Genomic DNA, 18,498 nt, shown 5'->3' with positions numbered 1-18,498 from the left:
GGGAACGCGAGGCTGCGCGTGGGAAGTTTTCCCTGGCTTTGATCGTTAAGGATAAGATCCTTGTTTGGGGGAAAGCTTCTGTTTGAGTGTTTCATGTTTTTGAGTTAAGCTGATGCCTGTTGGCTGACAACTTTGAGGTAGTTGTAGTGATTATTAAGGCGTCACTGAATGAAATTTTGAGCTTTCAGAAGATGGCCTGACTGTCACCCTGTCTCACTCTTTCTTGCAGAGGCCTTTGACCTGGTGCTGCGTCACGGACGTAACTCCACCCTGACGATGCTGAAGTCAGAGTTCCCGACTCTCGCGAGTGGTGCCCAGAGCTCTGTGGGGCAGCTGTTCCTGGACATGTCGCTTTACATCCTTGGCTCGGACTCCACAGTTGACCACATGGTGGCGGTGCTCTACGGCCGCCTCTTTCCCCTCACGTACCGCCGCCTGCTGGGAGGCAGTGGCACCTCAGTGTCCGAGGAGTGTGTAAGAGGAGCTTGGAAGGACTCGGGAGCGTTTGGCCCTTATCCTAAACTGATGATGACTCGACTCTCTCGCTCCCTTCTGGCCACACGAGTCTTCCTGCAGGCGCTGAACCTTGGTATCGAGGTCGTCAACACCACAGACCATCTGCGGCCCGGCCGAGAGTGCAGCCGGTCCCTGCTGAGGCTGTGGTATTGCCCGCACTGCCAGGGCATGCTGGGGCCGCCGGCCTGCAGAGGCTTCTGTCAAGCAGTGATGCACAACTGCCTGGGGGGAGCTGCAGAAGTGCAGCCTCATTGGAGGAGCTATATAGATGGACTGGGGAAGTTGGCTGGTGCCATGAGGGGAGAGCAGGATATGGAGGCTGTTGTTCTTAGACTGCCCACAATGATTAAACTGGCTCTCAAACACGCCGTGAATACCCGCAGCCACCTCAACACCCTGGTGAGTGCCGTACACTAACACACGTACACACTGTAAGATGTGCTTTTAAACTGAAGATGGATAAATCCACAGCGATGTCAAATCAGTTTGTCAAACCAGGACCTGCTTCATGGTCACTGATCATCTTGGAATATTGAAGACAAATGTGATTTGAGTTTGGTATTCATCATCCATCTGCACATGCAATGTTACCTTCTCTGTCTGCATTTGTTTGTATTCCGTCATCACTAAATACGTAATATGCTGCAGGCCTGGTAAAAACCACCCGCAGGGCCTTTTATTTATTTATTTTTTTTGCTTGTTGGTTTAGTTTTCCAGCCCCGCATGCTGCTGCCTATTTAAATGTTAAAGGTCTGCAGAATTGGGGCTCTGTTGTTGAAGTTACAACCTGCTAGAAGTCTGGTCTTTCAGTCTGAAGCCCTACCAGAAAGGTCCCGGCAGCTTACAGTACTTGCGGCTTTGAACACTACGAGATGAGATGTTGTTAATCACGGCAGCAATCATCTCATTTTGATCTCAGCAGGTTGGAAGAGAACACAGCTACACATGTCATTCACCTCAGTTGTGGCCATGAGACGAAAACACTTGATAAACTTGTTTATCTGGATTTTCAGTTTCGAGACGATTTGAATAAATTTCTCTGAATGTTGTTTATTTGCTTGTTTTTTGGCCTATAGCGCATAATCACTGCAGTCCTTCTCTCACTGAGCCGACCCACTTTCCTTCTGTGCACATTAAAAGACTGCAAATGATTCATTTATATTATTCTATAGTGTTTGAGTTTACCTGAACTCTATGACAGTAATGTAAGAGTCTACATGTTTTTTCACCTTTGATTTCACTAAATCTCTAATCGTGCGAGCAGAGATTTGGTGACACCTCCCGCTGTAGTATCACACTGATAGTATGTATGCTTGTAACCACATTAGACCCGCTGAGTCACATCCTTTTTCAGCGTTCAGTGCTGAAGAAGACAGGCTGAGACGTTTCCCTCTGCCTCAGACAGCAGGCTGCAACACATTACTTCTCCACATCCAAAGCAAAAATGCACTTTGGGTGGAACTGCATTAAAAGGAGAAGCAACAAGCAGGCAAGAGAGGGATGAAGACTAGCACGTATCAGACAGATGCTCCCAGCACGTCTCTCTGAAACTTGTCTCTCACTTCTCAGCAGTGGTGACCCGTTATGTGTGGCGTTAACTGCAATAAAACCGTCAAGTTGGTTCTTAGCCCACATGCGAAGTCAGACAGAACTGCTCATGAAATATGAAAGGCCCTTTCTGCTGGGGTTACAGAGCTGGATGTGCTTTTTCTCCTGGATATCTGCTGAACTTTTCACTCTCACACCCTGAATCCCCACAGTGACCAGGTTTTCACTCAGAACCCATCATTTATTAACGCACAGGTTGACCTCACTTACTCTGCAGTGTGAGGGTGTGGCTGCATCTATGAATCACTGACTTGTGGGGGAAAGCTCACTTTCTTCAGTGTGTGTGTGTGTGTTTGAGATGGAATTTTTTTAAAATCTTGTCTGTGGTAGTTAAGACTCCAATTCAAATCATCACATGACGTTAGATTGTGTTTATGAGTCTGTGTCCTGTATATGAGGCAGAGCGAGGCTGCTGTGACAGTGTATTCACTGACTCAATGAAAAAGTGTGTGTGTGAGAGTGAGAGACAGAGGATGTGAACGTCATCTCGCTCCTTTCTTAGTGTCACTGAAGGGACAGAGGTATTGTCTCTCTCAAGGCTAATTTTGTCTCACTAAAGAGCCTCACCCAGAGTTAAACACCTGAATGAAGGACCACTACAGTGGTGTCAGGGTTTTTTCACCTGTATAGACGACCTGCTGAGCTTAAAATTAACTGACTTTAAGCATAGTATGGTTGTTGGTGCCAGAAACTGCTGATCCACTGGATTTTTTCCTGCACTACCATCTCTAGGGCTTACAGAGAATGATCTGAAAAAGAGAAAACATTCGCTGAGCGGCAGGTCGCTGGGTGAAAGTTTTTCATGCAGAAGTCAGAGGAGAATGGACAGATTGCTTCAAGCTGAGAGGAAGGCAACAGTAACTGAGTTACCACCTTGTTTGTCCGCTCTTCTACATACTACCAAGGTGTGCAGAAGAGCATCTCACAAAAGCATCACACAAAACACTGAACCTTGAATGAGCAGAAGATCACACTAGGTGTCAACTAAGAACAGGAAACTGTGGCTACAATTCACACAGGCTGATCAAAATTGGGCAATAAAAGTCTGATAAAATGTCTGATGAGTCTCGATTTCTGTTGCTACATCTGGATGATAGGGTCAAACTTTGGCATGAAACGTGAAAGCATGGATCTATCCTGCCTTGTATCAGTGCTTCAGCCTTCTGCTGGTGGTTTAATAGCGCAGGCGATATTTTCTTGGCATACTTCGGCTGCCTTAGTATCAGTTAAGCAGCATTAAAATACCACATTCTGCTTGATTATTGGTGCTGACCTTATCCATCCTTTTATGACCTCAGTGTACCCATCTTCTGATGGGCTTATGCACCATATCACAACACTCAAATAATCCCAAACTGGTTTCTTGAACATGGAAATGAGCCCTATGGTGAAAAAGCTCCCTCCCAACAAACAGCTTTATAGTTTATCCTGTTTGGTAACATGTAGAACATCAGCTATAAGAATAATGATGAGAGAAAAAGTGAGAAGCAGTAAAAAAAAGTTGCATCTTTTTAAATGAGAAGAAGGTCCTGAGTTCAATTCCACCATCAGGCCGGGGTCTTTCTGTGTGGAGTTTGCATGTTCTCCCCGTGTTTGCGTGGGTTCCCTCCGGGTACTCCGGCTTCCTCCCACCGTCCAAAGACATGCAGTTTGAGGGGATAGGTTAATTGGATAATCCAAATTGTCACTAGGTGTGAATGGTTGTCCGTCCCTGTGTGTTGGCCCTGCGACAGACTGGCGACCTGTCCAGGGTGTACCCCGCCTCTCGCCCTATGACAGCTGGGATAGGCTCCAGCGCCCCCCGCAACCCTGGAAAGGATAAGCGGAAGCGAATGGATGGATGGAAGATGAAACAGAATTGCAGGCAGTTGACAAACATGGTGACACCCAGAGACAGCTGTGGCTGCAGGGACTGTTTTCATGGTGTCTAACCAGCCGCGCGGTGATGGGATTTCTTCAGGGTAGTTAAAAATGACTGTGCTCATTACACTAACCTTTTTATTTCACCCCACAAAACAAAAACAAATGCATGCACTATTTTTTTAATTACAAATTATATCACAAGATCACATGATGACGAGGTGACATCAGTTTAAAAGGTTGAAAGTGGACATAAAGCGTGGATGTAAACGGCAACATGATTGTTTAGATGGATTTTCAGATATGATGCACCTTTGAAGCCCACTTCAAAGGGTGATGTCAGTGAAGTGTTTCATTTCCAGTTTTCACTATAAATGAAACAGATGGAAAATTTTTAATTTTCAGAAATGTTTCTGCATCATGGAAACTAAAACTGTTAGCAGAGCTGTCAAAAATGTAACCTGAATTAAAGGGTGACTTGTTGGGGATAGAGTGTTTGTCCACCACAGCCAATCAAAATCATTTGCAGGGAAACCAAACAGGAAGTGTTCATATCACAGCAATGCTTTGATCTGTGGTTCATGGATTTGAGCACTTATTTTACAGAGGAAATATTTACGTTATGTGGCGATTATTTGGCAGTGCAGTAATCATTTTACCTAAAATAGCGCAGAAGAATCCTCAGAACAATTCTCACCAAAGTTATCAGATTGATTTTAGATGTTTATAAAGCACATGTCTGTTACAGCCAGTTGAGATCAACACCAAATGGCCTAACAGGAAGTTTTTCATGTGCTAGCACCAAACTTGGAGCATGGACTCTGCACTCTTACTGGGGTTCACCCAAAAATTTCATCATCTTATCATGGTGGGGGGTTATGGCAGCTTACAGCCATGTTTTTAACATGATCAAATAAAACTCGCTGCAGCTGCAGCCACGTTATCAAATAACTTTGATTTCTAATCTTTTTAAAAAATCACAGCCGTGGTGATTTTTTCCCCTAAGAGGAACCCTTAAGTAATATTCTTGTGATACAATATTTTGTACAACAGCCTAATGGATCTACTGTGCCTTGTTTTGGGGTTTCATGTGATTCTACATGTGGTGCAGTTGTCGTAGCGATCTCTCACTTAACCTTCCCGCCAGTCAGAGTGCAGACCCCTGTTACTAAGGGCGACAGACGGATCGACCCTATCCGAGTAAGAGAGTCCTCAAGGTGCGAGAGAGACATCTCTTCTCCGCTCTGCAGGCTTGAAACATGTAACTCTGCTGGCGAGATGACCACTCATCGTCCGCCAGCCCACTCCTTGGCATGTTAACATTCATTTCCTCCAACTCCAGCGTGAATCAGCCAATGTTCAGAGAGACGGAGAGGGCAGCCAAGAGCCCTGCAGCTCCAATCTATTCCCCTGTCAACTTCCCACCCTTCTCCTGGAGTTTGATGTCATCCACCTCCGTCTCTACATCTCATCCTCAACATCCCTCCACCCTCCCTCTCTCTCTTTCATCCCCCCCCCCCCAATTTATTTCTTTTCCTCTCTTTTTTTTACGCACTGCTGTGAAAGAAGATGCATGATTTATGAAGCTCTATTTTTACCAGTTACCGAGGAGAAAGAAAGGAGAGAAAGAGGGGACAAAGAGAGGGAGAGTAGAAAGAATAGAGCGGGAGGGGGGAAGTGTGTGAAGAGCAAGCCCAAGGGGAAGGAGGACAGGAGAGTGTGGAGGAGACATCCATCACCCCTCGACCCCTCGGCTGAAAATGAAGACGGGAAGTAGGTTGAGACAGAAATATGATGGATCTGACCAAGATTAGAGGAGATATACTGCAGACTACATGACTTATGTGTTGTTATACACTCAATGCAGCTGGGTGCTTAGTTTTAAGTCTAATATCAAATACCTCTTTGTGTGCCTGTTACAGTTTTTGTCAATAACACACTCTTTTCATCAGCTGTCTTTATTTGGTGGCTTTCCCATTGTGCTCACACATATCAGAGGCAGATCAAATCACATCCAAACTGTTGCTTCAGTGAGAAAACAAGAAAACTAATTAAATCTTCGCTGCATTTTTATTGCCTATTAATCCGTTCGAACAAGTGCGAAACTAACTGCAGAGAAACGGGAAGTGCAGCCAGCTCTGAAACTGTTAATACCATCAGAGCCAGCATCCAGCCAATCAGATTTCCAAACGCTCCAACATATTTCTTATTTATCAGCTATTTATTAGTTATTTATCTAGTCATGTTTAAATATTTAATTGATACATAATTAATAGAAGTCATGTTTAACTGTTCAATGCAAATTATAGAAGATGATTTGGGATGTTTAAAGGTCCCAGAGGGATCATTCTGTAGCTTAACATTGTAAATTATGATAGATTCTTATCCACATATCACTCAACAGCCCCTTCTTTACATACATCTTACTAATACCAGGGTTGCTTTAATTCTTCACACCACAGGTGGTGGATTTTGGTCCATACTAACATGACAGCATCACACTGTTTCTGCAGATTTGTCAGCTGCACGTTCACGATGCAAATGTCCCGTTCCACCACATCCTAAAAGTGCTCTGTTGGCTTGAGATCTGTGTCTGTGGAGGCCATCTGAGTACAGTGAAGTCACCGTAATGCTGAAGAAACCAGCTTCATATGATTTGAGTTTTGTGATATGCTGTGAAATCCTGCTGGGAGCAGCCATCAGAAGATACTATGCATAATGACTGTAAAAGAGATGACAAGATCAGCAACAATACTCTAGGAGGCTGTGGCATTTAAAAGATGGTCAGCTGGTACTAGGACTTAAAGTGTGCCATGAAAGTGTGCCCCACACCATTATACCTCTACCAACCTGAACATTAACACAAGGTAGGATGGATCCATGCTTTCATGCTGTTTCTGCCAATGTCTGACCATACCAGTCAGATGTTGCAGGGTTTTCCCAGACTTCCCAGACCCAGTTGTTTGGCGAGCGTGTGTGAACGATACCCTCAGTTTCCTGTTCTTAGCTGACACGATTGGCATCTGCTGTGGTCCTCTGCAGCTGAAGCCCATCTGCTTCAAAGTTTGTTGTTCAGATGCTCTTCTGCATACAGCAGGGTATGCAGAAGAGCAGACAAGCCTATCAGCTCAAAGCAGTCTAGCTATTCTCCTCTGAGCTCTGGCATCAACAAGACATTTTCAGCCACAAACTGCGGCTCACTGGATATTTTGTTTTTCAGACAGTTGTCTGTAAACGCTTCTGATGCTCAGTTTGAACTTCAACAGGTCATCTTAAATCCACCGATGTGCTCTCATGTGATTGGCTGATTAGATCTTTGTGTTAATAAGTAGTCAAATAGGCGTACCTAATAAAGAGGCTAGAGAGTGTGTATCTGCAAGCCATGATAAGGAAGCTCAGCAGTTGAACTAAAATTCTTCTTGTGCTGCTGGACAGCCATGTTGGAACATGTCTGAGCTAATTTGAGCTCTTTTAACTACTAGTTGAATTAAATTAATTGTGTGCAGAGTACCAGTCAAGTTTGACAGACATTTAAATGTTCCACCGACTTTCATTAAAACAATATTGTTTTTTCCACACAAGTTAAACTTGTAGATTGGATCAGACTGAATCCGTGGCTGGAACCTCTCATAGGAAAGGTTCTGTGTTCTTGCTTATCGCAGTGCCCTGAGCAGTGCTCAGATTATGTAGAAGTGCCTACAGACACTACGTTTAGGGTTAAAACATCAAATCTGTTTCTGAATATAATCTTATATTCTGTTTGGAGGCTCATCTGCTGTCATTGATTGGCTGTAACAGATAAATGGCTTTGAAAATCTAAAATCCGTCTGATAGTTTTTTGTGAGACTTAAAGATCAGTTGTTAAAAAATTGTGGCCTTTTTGATTCAAAGGGCAGGTCACATCAATCAGTTTGACGGGACAAGTTGAGACGATTTTACCAGATAAGAATTACTTCCAGCTAATTAACACCTTTCCAGTTATTGCAGCACCCTCCAAGTAGTGACGTTTTTTGTTTTTTTGATCTAGCAATACAAAGTTTGCTTTTGCTAAACTGCAGAACGGCTTTGATTGTGACCTCATTTCATATTTGCCACTTTTTCCTGTGATTGTGATTGGCTGTGTGTGGCTCAAAAATTTATTTGATAACTTTAATGAGACATTTATGAGGCTTGCTCTGAAGATCTCTGTGTTGGTTTTTCTAAAGATTTGGAAGAAAAATTATGATTTTTTTTTTCTTTTTTCATGAGATAAAATGTGATGGAAATGCTTTGAACTCTGCTTGATCCAAGGAGTCCAACAGTACCTCGTTTTTGAAAACTCGGCACATGGTTCAATAGTTTAACTCCAACCGAATGGTGACGCCGGGGTGCTTGATGTGCATACATGAAAAGAATCAAGAGACTGTCCATAGTTAGTACTCTGTATTTTCAAAACACTTTATTATATGATTCTGGGTGATGCCTAGAGAGGCTGGATTTCAGAAAAAGAAAAAGGAGGAAGAAGATAAAGATGAATAAGAAATGACAGAAACAGCGGCGAGACCTGTGCAGGCTTTTGTTTGTTTAGCTGAGCTTTAATAACAAATGACTAATGCTGTAATTTAAAAATTAATCAAAACCAACTCGGCTTTTAAGTCTAATTCCCTTTCTGGTCATCACTTGTAAGGCGTATAATTATTTATAATATGGATACAAATTTCAGTTTGAACAACATCCTTCTCACTAAAGAGCCATTTATCAAATGCTTTCCCCATGCAGGCAATTAGCTCCTCGTTGCAGGGGGCATCTATCACATTTCTTGGACTTGTTTTCCATCTTACTTGAATAAAACATCAGGATTTACACCCCCCCACACACACACACACACCCCTTGATCTGCATTGGGACAGTGTTGATAAAATCAAAAATACATCATGCTTTAATAGCTTTTCACAGTCTGTGAATGCTTCAGGAATAGTAGCACAGTGAGTGAGGAGTGTGAAATCCATTTTTCCAAAGAGTGTCTCCATATGTGTGATTCACAAACAACGAGTTTCATTTTAAATTAAACTGTCAGCTGTACATTATCTGTTTTAGACATTAACATCCTCCTTTCAGCTCAGCGTTTAGTCACTTGTGTGTTTTTAGCACTGATAGTTTCGCTACGGGATTTCTGTGTTCACTGGTCTGTGTGCGCTTTACATTAGTGCTCACATTTCCCACACTTTACCTCTGGCTCAGCAAGTCCCAACCAGGGGGTACATGTACCCCAAGGGGTACCTTTGGAACTGCCAGAGGGTAGACTGTGGAGTAGCTCAGCTAATTTGAAAAAATGTTTTAAAAAAAATGCAACACAGACAGTATATGTGGGCAATTTCACCAATAGGTCAGCAGGCTGGAACTTTTAAAATGATGCTTCACCTTTGAAAGATATCTGTAGATATTGATACAGCACACATTACAGTGGGAGCGAGAAACAGCAGTCAGGAGCAGGGGTGATGCTAAGATAGCACGAGTGTAGATGTCAGAGGGCGTGCAGGAGATTTATGAGCTCAGTTAGCTTTAGAGCATCTCCGGTGGTATAATGGCTGATAACCATTAAGGAGGAAAAAAGAGGAAGAGGTTCGATAGTAGAATGGTTTCTCTTCTCAGAAATCTCAAAATGGATCATGTTTTAAGTGGTTAAGGTTTTGCTGTGCTAGCTAATCAAGCTAATAAGTCAGCCTCAGGCATACAGCTGAGCCTTATGTAATTCCTAACATTGATCACTACAACAGAGAAACACGGACCTGTGACATGTTTTTGAAAATTCTCAAAGTTTTGACTGTGATCACAAAATTTTCCAGAAACACATGTGAGCAGTAGCGGTTTTTGATACGGGTGACACAGGCGGTTGCCCGGGGCGGCATCGTGGTGGGGGGCGGCATCACGGGCATCATCAAAAAAAAAAATGCCAGCGCATATTGGGAATGTCATAGGCACCGATCGGGTTTCTATCGCCCATTTGCTGGGAGTAAGGGCGCCCTCCGTTTGCGAGGTGCGCCTGCTGCTTGCGGCACAGGGAGGAGAGGGCGGGGCGGCGGGGGATTCACTGACGGGCTGAAGCAGCATTTACTAACCAACTCGCAAAATAAAACAAAATAAAAACAAACCAACAAACACGAAAACACCAGACATTATGATACAGACTTATAAATTGCACCGATGTTTTTTTCGAAATTCTATACGCGAAAAGTGAGCAGGAGAGCCCTCGGTGCGCCTGTTCGCTGCTGAAGTCAAAGTAAACTTTATTGTCATCTCTGCTACATACAGTCCAGTATATAGAGAGACGAGACGACGAGGCTCCAGTTACAGCAGTGCAAGTAAACAAACAATAAATATAAGAAGAGTAAGAAAATAAATCTACACTTTAGGACTCGGGGTAAAGGGATCAATAACAATTTAAAATTTATAATTTACAGTTTGATGATTTAAAGTCTCACACACAACTCGTCGAAAGGAAAGGGGGCTGGCTGCTTCCAAATAGAGCAGATTTTATTCATAATGTTGTAAATCCAAGCCCATACAGGTAAGCAGATGTGTCATTGGCAGTGTTGGGTAAGTTACTTTAAATTAGTAACTTAGTTACATTACTAGTTACTTCTCTAAAAAAGTAACTCAGTTACTTCAAGTTACTCGTTACTTTCAGAGTAACTACTTACTAGGGAAAGTAACTTTGGTTTTACTCAGAATTCTCTTGTTAATGTGTTGCTTCCGTAACTGGATACTCAGCAAGATTGCCAGTCTTCTAGCTTGCTTACTTGCCACAAGTGCACTGTGCCACCTACCAACAGAAAGAAAAAAATAATGTGCATATTTCCACGAGAGAAATCCCACGCCTGGACCGTCGTTGACCGCCGCCATGATTCTAGCCTGCTTTTTACATCCAACACAAAAACTGCGGTCGTGGTGCTTTTGATTGTACTCAGAACTTGGAAATTCTGCCTTCTGAATAGGAAGATGTAGGTAACACCAGACTGCAGATGAGCTGCATACAGGGCTGGACTGGGACAAAAAAATCGTCCCGGGCATTTTGACTAGAGACCGGCCCACCATTATAGGAAAAATCATAAAGCCTTTGAATGAAAATAAACACTGTTGTGACAGTGATGTACACTGTTCTGATGGTATATATGTATCAATCTATCAATCGTTTGTTGTAAGACTCAGATAATTATTTTTTTAAAAGCCAGACATTTTAAATGAGAATAAGAATGAAAAGTATTTCTTTGTGCCCCCCTTTCCCTGTTAATGCCCTACCTGGCCCCCTGACAACACTTTGCTAGATCCGCCCCTGCACAGTTACCAGCTGTCAGCTACATAGAAAAGGATCCTGGTGTTATTTGTCTCTCAGAAACAGTTCATAACTTCCCTTCAACTCATTCATGTCACCTAAAAGGTAAACCTGTTTCTACATCACCTGTTCAGCTCTGATGATTCAGTAAGGACATCTCCTGGTTTCATCTTCATGTTTCCCTCTCACCAGATATACAAACCGATATCATGACCAGCAGCTTTACAGCTGTGGCTCCAGCAAACATCAGCTGATACTAGCAATTAATATTAAATAAATTCTAACAACAGCTGATCAAGCTTAAACGTGCTGCTGTTGTTTAACGCGACATCCGCTGGTTTCCTCTTTCTGGCACAAAGTGGGCGATAAACAAACAAGAGAGAAAAGCCGATCAGCTGATCATTGATCAGTTTCGTGATTGAAGTAGAAACGGGAGAGAATGAGAGAAGAAGAGGCAGCTGTGCAGCTTCAGCTTTGTGTCTTTTTCATTGTAGCTGAAGTCCGGGACAAACTGTGTTCCTTTTAACCTCAGTACGAAACGCGTAATATTTTCTCCGAATACCAGACGATTCTGTTTTTTAGGGGACGGTTGGCAACTCTAATAATTAACCGTATGAACAAAATAAAGTTCAACATCAGTAACATAGCACCCACACAGCTGTATAGAAACTCCGTCATGCTAGCTAGCACGCAGTACGAAAATGTCAGCATACCGAAAATAAACTCCACCTAAACTTGGTTTATATCTGACTCCGATAGACTGCAGGTCATAACTTCTTACCTGAAGTTCAGTTCACCTGACACGCGGACCGGCGGCCGCTCGGGTCTCTCCTCTTGCCTCCCTTTTCCTTCATCCACCTGCTGGCTTCCCCACTTGCTAATGTTATTGAATCTGTGGAAGCTCCGCGATATCCACCACCACAGTAACGAGTAACGAGCCTATCTAAATCCCAGTAACGAGTAACGCGTTCCTGGTTTTGGCATAATAACTAGTTACCGTGCTCGTTACCACAATAATAACGTAGTTACTGTAACGCGTTACTTAATAACGCGTTAGTCCCAACACTGGTCATTGGATAATGGCAGGTCATGTATCCTGAAACAATCACAATCAATCGCCCAGGGCGCCAAACAGGCTAGGACCTCCTCCTGAGGTCACAAAAGTGACTTGATATTAGACAGAAATGAGAAAATCTGACAATAATAGAGAAAAATTTATAATAATAGAAAAAGTGATGATTTTTTTATACATTTCCGCTATAAAATAATGTCAAAATGTATGATGTATAAAAAGTTCATCAAAATGCAAGAAATTAAGTAGAGCTCGACCAACATGTCAGTCTAATATTAGACATCTGCTGATATGTCAGTATCGTACGGTGGCCCTGAGAGGCCAAAAGGACTTAAGAAAACACCAGGAATAAGAAAAACGCTGCAAAAGAACACAAAACACAACGGAAATAGGAAAAAACAGATTTCCAAAAGCACAGGGGAAGTCTTTCCGGGGAGACAATAACCTGATGGACCAGTTGCAGGAACCAAAACATGCTAGGTAAGTGTGTTTTAATCTGATGATAGTTCCTCCACTTCTTTTAAGTGTCTCCCAGCGCAATGCTTAGCATATTTTGGTTCCTGCAACTGGTCCGTCGGGTTATTGTCTCCCCAGAAACACTTCCCTTGTGCTTTTGGAAATCTGTTTTTCCCTATTTCTGTTTTTGTTTTTCCTCTTTCTGTTGTGTTTTGCGTTTTTCTTATTGGTGGTGTTTTCTTAAGTTGCAGTCCATTTGGCCTCTCAGGGCCACCGTAGGAACGGCATTTATAATAATGTATACTTTACTGATCCCCGTGGGGACATTCGTCTCTGCATTTAACCCATTCACTCAGTGAAGCAGTGAGTATAATGACTGATAAGCAAAAAACCTAAAAAGTAAAGGTAAGACAGGAGAAATGTTCTTCAACCATGTATTAGTGACAATAAAACAAAATTAATTTTAAAATGATGGATTTGAAGGATTTGATAAAATCCTTGCTCACATCTGTTGTAATTGTAACTTTAACATGTTTGACAAAAATACACGTTTTTTTTCTTCGCTGGAAAGAAACCAGATCAGTTAAAGCACGATCTCAGGTGTGACTGCAGTGTAAAGAGGAAAAGCTTCGTTCCTGACACATCTGATAAAAAGCCTCAGTACATGTTTTTCTCTAAATAAAATGCAAGCATAACAATACATTTCCCCCCAAAGCCATTAGGTTGCTTCTGTCACACTCATTTCAAACACAGAGCCTGATAAACATCAGCGTTACCGTGTGAGCAATTGCTCCACTGTAAAGCTCTACTTTCATAAAATCCAAGTCTCTGACCAGATATATGCAGATAAGAGCCAGTTATTCACTCTGAGCTGACGGGCTGCTTTCATTCTCAGAAAAAAAGAAAGAGGCACCTAATAAGCTCTCAGAAGTTGAATTTGGTGCACGTTATGGTTGTGATATGGTCTGGGAACATGTGGGTAATAATCACAAACTAAAAGACACCTAATCCTACAACCTATGTAGCCATGAATTTATTAAGAGAGACCTCGCAGTTATACAAGATACGTCAATTGGTTTCTAAGGTGCCATGAAAAATAAGTTATCTTATGTGAAGTCTGCTGTCTGTGCATAAACCAAGGTCGGGGCCAGTGAAAGGAACACTAACGTACATGTTTAGTGAGCTGCACTCATGGCTCAGGAGCCACAATTCAATATTGTAACACCTGAACTCCACAGGTTGAAATAGTTTGCTAAGAGTAAAGGATTTGAAATGCGCTCTAATAGTAACCACAGCTACGGTTAATCACACTTTGAATCACAGGGACTTGAGATCTTTGGCTGTGTTTGTGAGTCAGCCAGCAAAGACTGACGCAAGCTAAACTTTTGAATCAAATCCAAGTCCGGCAATATCTTTCACTCTGAAAGGCTCGATGACAATACCTCATTTCCAATCCAGACGGCACAATATCCATATTTTCACTTCCCTCGGTGAATTTAAAAGGGCCCCAGCTAAAAGACGCTGATGAAAAAGTCCTGCTTGATCTACATCAGAATGGGTTCATTTCTTCATCAGATTATAGCTTAACCCACCAGACTAGCCTTTGTATAAGCTACTTCTTTATGTGTAATCTACTTTAACAGTCTCAAGTGTTTGTTTTTATTGAAACCTTCTTATTTTCTCAAATGCTCTTACTTTTAGTGTGACCCACTGTTGGAGTGACACATTAGCATAATGCTAATTCTTTTGACAGTAACTAATAATATAACTATTTCAAATTTTGCTTCATCATATGGGGGTTTGCCTTACATTATACCGCACTTTTTAAAGCTTGTTGTTGTGGACTAGCACCACACGATCGCATCCTTCTGAGCACACATCAGTCACGGCTGGTTAATGACCCAGAAAATCACTGCACTCATACTGTAGTGTGACTGCTTGAGCAAGTTAAGTTAATATATATTTGTTGGAACATGGATTGAATAACTCATCATGGAATAACACAATGTCCAAACAGAGATCATTAAAACGTGCTATTTTTGGATTAAGTGACATTACTGAGTTCATTATACGAAAACTAAACTAAAAACTAAAACTTCATGTGAAAAAACATTTTATTCAGCTAAAAATAGTAATAAAAAATGATGAAATAAGATAAAAATACAGACGAAATAGTTTTCTTGTTAATCTGGAAACATTTGTTATGATAACTCAGATGATGACGATGATGATGTGTTCACTGAGCACGCACGATTTCCTCTGTGTTGAACAAAAAGAGATTTTCATGTAAAGACATAAATTTACAGCAAAGCATGTTTAGCACTGTTGCCTCACAGTGAGGGCTTCCTAGGGTTAAAAGGAGGTTAATGTTATTTGTCTCTGACAGTCTTAATCTAAAAAAGTTTACTTCCTTAAATTAAAAACAAAAAACTGCTCCTTTCAGCTCCTTTCCAGATACAATTCCAAAGGAATTCGTGTTTCCTCCTGGCATCAAACCAGGAATCTTTCACTTAGGTTAGATAAAAGTGTAAACCACTATTGTGACAGTATGGAGTGACGAAGAGGACCCAAAATGCAGACACAAAGGAACGTGGAAGACAACTTGAATATTAACAGAAAGTGAACCGTGTATTAAGGTTGATAAAAGATTACAAAACAAAAGGCAGCGGTGAAGCTAAACAATAACCTAAACTGGGGAAACTAAAGATAAACATAAAAAAACAAACATGAAACTTGACGTGGATACAAAAATCAAATGATTAGTTCATTAGCAGGCCTCTGGAGAGCTTTAAGACATGTTGGGGAGGTCATTTAGCCATTTAAATCAGTTGTGTTGGATCAAGGACACATCTAAAACCTGCAGGACACCGACCCTCGAGGCCTGGAGTTCGACTCCTGTGACATAAAGGGTGAGGGAAACTTAAATACAGGGGTAGAAAACACGAGGGGAAATCTAATAAACAAATGAACTTAGGTAACCTAAAGAACTTAAACATAAACATCAACATCCAAAAAAACTAAAACTTAAAACGCTGGGTCAACAGACCCAGGAAGGTGACAACTACACTATTATAAACTTTATACAAAAATAGGAGTGAATTATTAAAAGTGAAAATTTGCATATCAATTAAAAGAGCCCATGCAAGTGTAACATAAAAAAATCAATGTGACTCCCTAATAATGAATAAAATGTACAAGTTGAACAAACAAAAAGAAGGTAAGCTGAGCATGTTAAGGACATAAAATCTATCATCAAATTTATGAGAAGGCCCTGCATTATAAATGGGTTTCTAATAGTGATTTAAAGAAGCCACTGACCAAGCAGGCCAGAGTGAGTCTGGCAGGTCGTTCAACAATCGAGGAGCCCAAACAGAAAACGCTCGATCGTCATTTATCTTTAAACGTGAGGCTGGAACAGTTAGCGGGATCTCAGGCTGCACACAGGTCGGTACAAGAACGGCAGCTCTAGTCTGCACTCTGGAGCCAGGCCATGAAGGGCTTTAAAAGGAGTCAGTAAAATCTTAAAATCAATTCTGAAACAAACGAGCAGCCATCGTAGACTCGTTAAAACCAACCTTGACGCTGCATCCTGAACAGTTTGAAGTCTATTCATTGATTTCTGATTGATACCTCTTAAAAATAGACCATTACAATAATGCAAAGATGACATAAAAGCATGAATTTACAGCCAGTCCAGATTGTTATTTTTTTCAGTGTACAGTGTGTATTTCAGCAGAAGTTAGTTTCTATGCTGGTGACAGGAGGAGGAGGAGGAGGGGGGCTGAGTGCTGACTCAGTCTGTCCCCTGAGCCTTGACTTCTCTGGAGCACGAGCATTACTCACTAAATTTTCTCCAGTATGTTGTTACAGCTGTGCGTGGCATCGTGCCATCCTATAACACCGATAGTATCGTCTTTGCTCCTGAAGCCGTTTGCTTATTAGAAACTCCTCGCGATCATAATGAAAGCAAAAGCCCGATCTCACATTGGTCCCAGCGCTGTGTGCAATTCCATTGATTTGTTTGCGGTGCATCTCTACACCATGTTTGCACGTGCTGAGCGCCACATGGATCCCGAGATGCAGGTGTGCCAGTGCATCCAAGTGTGGGCTGCGAGGTTTGTGTGACTCGTACTACTGGCCGCCAGCACCCCTCTCTCCCTCAGAGAGAAAGGCACAGGCTGCCCGGTGCAGATAAAAGTGTGCAGATATTTCTGAGCTCTCCCGCTGAGGCAGGCTTTATCTGCAGACTCTCCTGTTGGTTGTGTTAGTCGAGCCCTGGGTAATATTAATACCCCACTAATGAGCCCCTTCCTTGAAGAATCCGGAAAACAATCGGCGGGGATGGGGTGGGGCTGTGTCGGCGTGCGTGCTGAATCAGTCCTCTCCCTTGTGCCACAACTTCCCTACGGCTTCCCGAGAATGCTCCAACAAAAAGGAGAAACGCAGCTCCGATCACATTAATCATGGCCTGTGGAAGCACCGGCAATTGCTCCAGGCGCACGAGAACGAAAGTATCGCACGAGAGGAAGATGTGGAAGGAGAGCGTGGGGTGGAGGAAAGAATGAGCTCAAATAGGTGTGTGTGTGTGTGTGTGTGTGTGTGTGTGTGTGTGTGTGTGTGTGTGTGTGTGTGTGTGTGTGTGTGTGTTATATCCCCAAAGCACACGGTAGGGAAGATGGCTAGTCAGGGAAGCTGTGTGTTGGTAAATGCCTAATGCAGGAGAACTCAGCCATCTGTGACTGTCAGTGTGTGTGTGTGTGTGTGTGTGTGTGTGTGTGTGTGTGTGTGTGTGTGTGTGTGTGTGTGTGTGTGTGTGTGTGTGTGTGTGTGTGTGTGTGTGTGAGTCTCTAACACCATCCTTGGATGACGAGGCTGTATTGATTAACCCTGATGGTTCCGTGTTGCAGCCGATCAGCATTTCAGTGTGTCAGCACGCGGGCGATAAATGAGCGTGTGCGCTGTTGTAAGATATGCGAGTGCTTGCAAAGAGTATATTATGTAGGAGTGTGTGTTTATCATGTTAATGGGATTAGGTGCATTATGCTCAAATGAATAATTGCATGAAATGATTCATTTTTGTTTATGCTGAAAAAATCTGTGTGCGTGCATGCATTTCTGTGTGTGTGTGGGTGTGTGTGTGTGTGTGTGTGTGTGTGTGTGTAGGTGTATGTGTGTGTTATGTGGCCTCGGTTAGCTCCAGATGAAGATGTCCGTCGCCGCTCTATCGGATCCCATCAGTATTCAGCGCCAGTGATGCCAGCCTTTTCACTTAAAGGGGAGCTGGGCACAATTAGCTGTTAACATTACATGGCAGAATTAAGCCCGGCCAGTATTCCCCAGGGAAATTAAACCACCGGCAAATCATTAAACCACAAGCTAAACATTAACAGCCATTTGCATTTTTATTGCACCTGAAAAGAATGTGCCAGGTCCATTATCTCTGAGAGACAGAGAAGGACTCCTTATTTATTATTGTTATGTTGTCTCTCGTGTGAAACACAATGGCATTTATACGGGAAAGAAGCAGCAAAACGAGAGGCTGGAGGTTTTTTGGGGTTTTTTTTTGGAGTGTTATGATTACAAATTCGAACAAGGCTGGCAGAGGATACAATGACTTGTTTGTTATGCAAATCCCGGTGCTTTCATCCCTCCCAAAAATAAACAATCCCAAACA

The 18,498-nt window shown here is 42.4% G+C and overlaps 1 protein-coding gene across 2 annotated transcripts in view; it reads left to right on the top strand.

Annotated features, from left to right (window-relative positions):
* The window catches only part of gpc3 (glypican 3), a 135,083-nt gene that overhangs the window by 73,724 nt on the left and 42,861 nt on the right, over positions 1 to 18,498 (top strand). For both annotated transcript variants that reach the window (XM_031751436.2, XM_039615571.1), the window contains exon 3: positions 230 to 915. In XM_031751436.2, coding sequence (XP_031607296.1) covers positions 230 to 915 — 686 coding nt within the window. The remainder of the gene's footprint in view (positions 1 to 229; positions 916 to 18,498) is intronic.

Source organism: Oreochromis aureus, linkage group 2 (genome assembly GCF_013358895.1).
Source record: "Oreochromis aureus strain Israel breed Guangdong linkage group 2, ZZ_aureus, whole genome shotgun sequence".
NCBI lineage: Eukaryota > Metazoa > Chordata > Actinopteri > Cichliformes > Cichlidae > Oreochromis > Oreochromis aureus.
The sequence above is the reverse complement of the archived record's forward strand: the minus strand, read 5'-3'. Positions and strand labels throughout refer to the sequence as shown.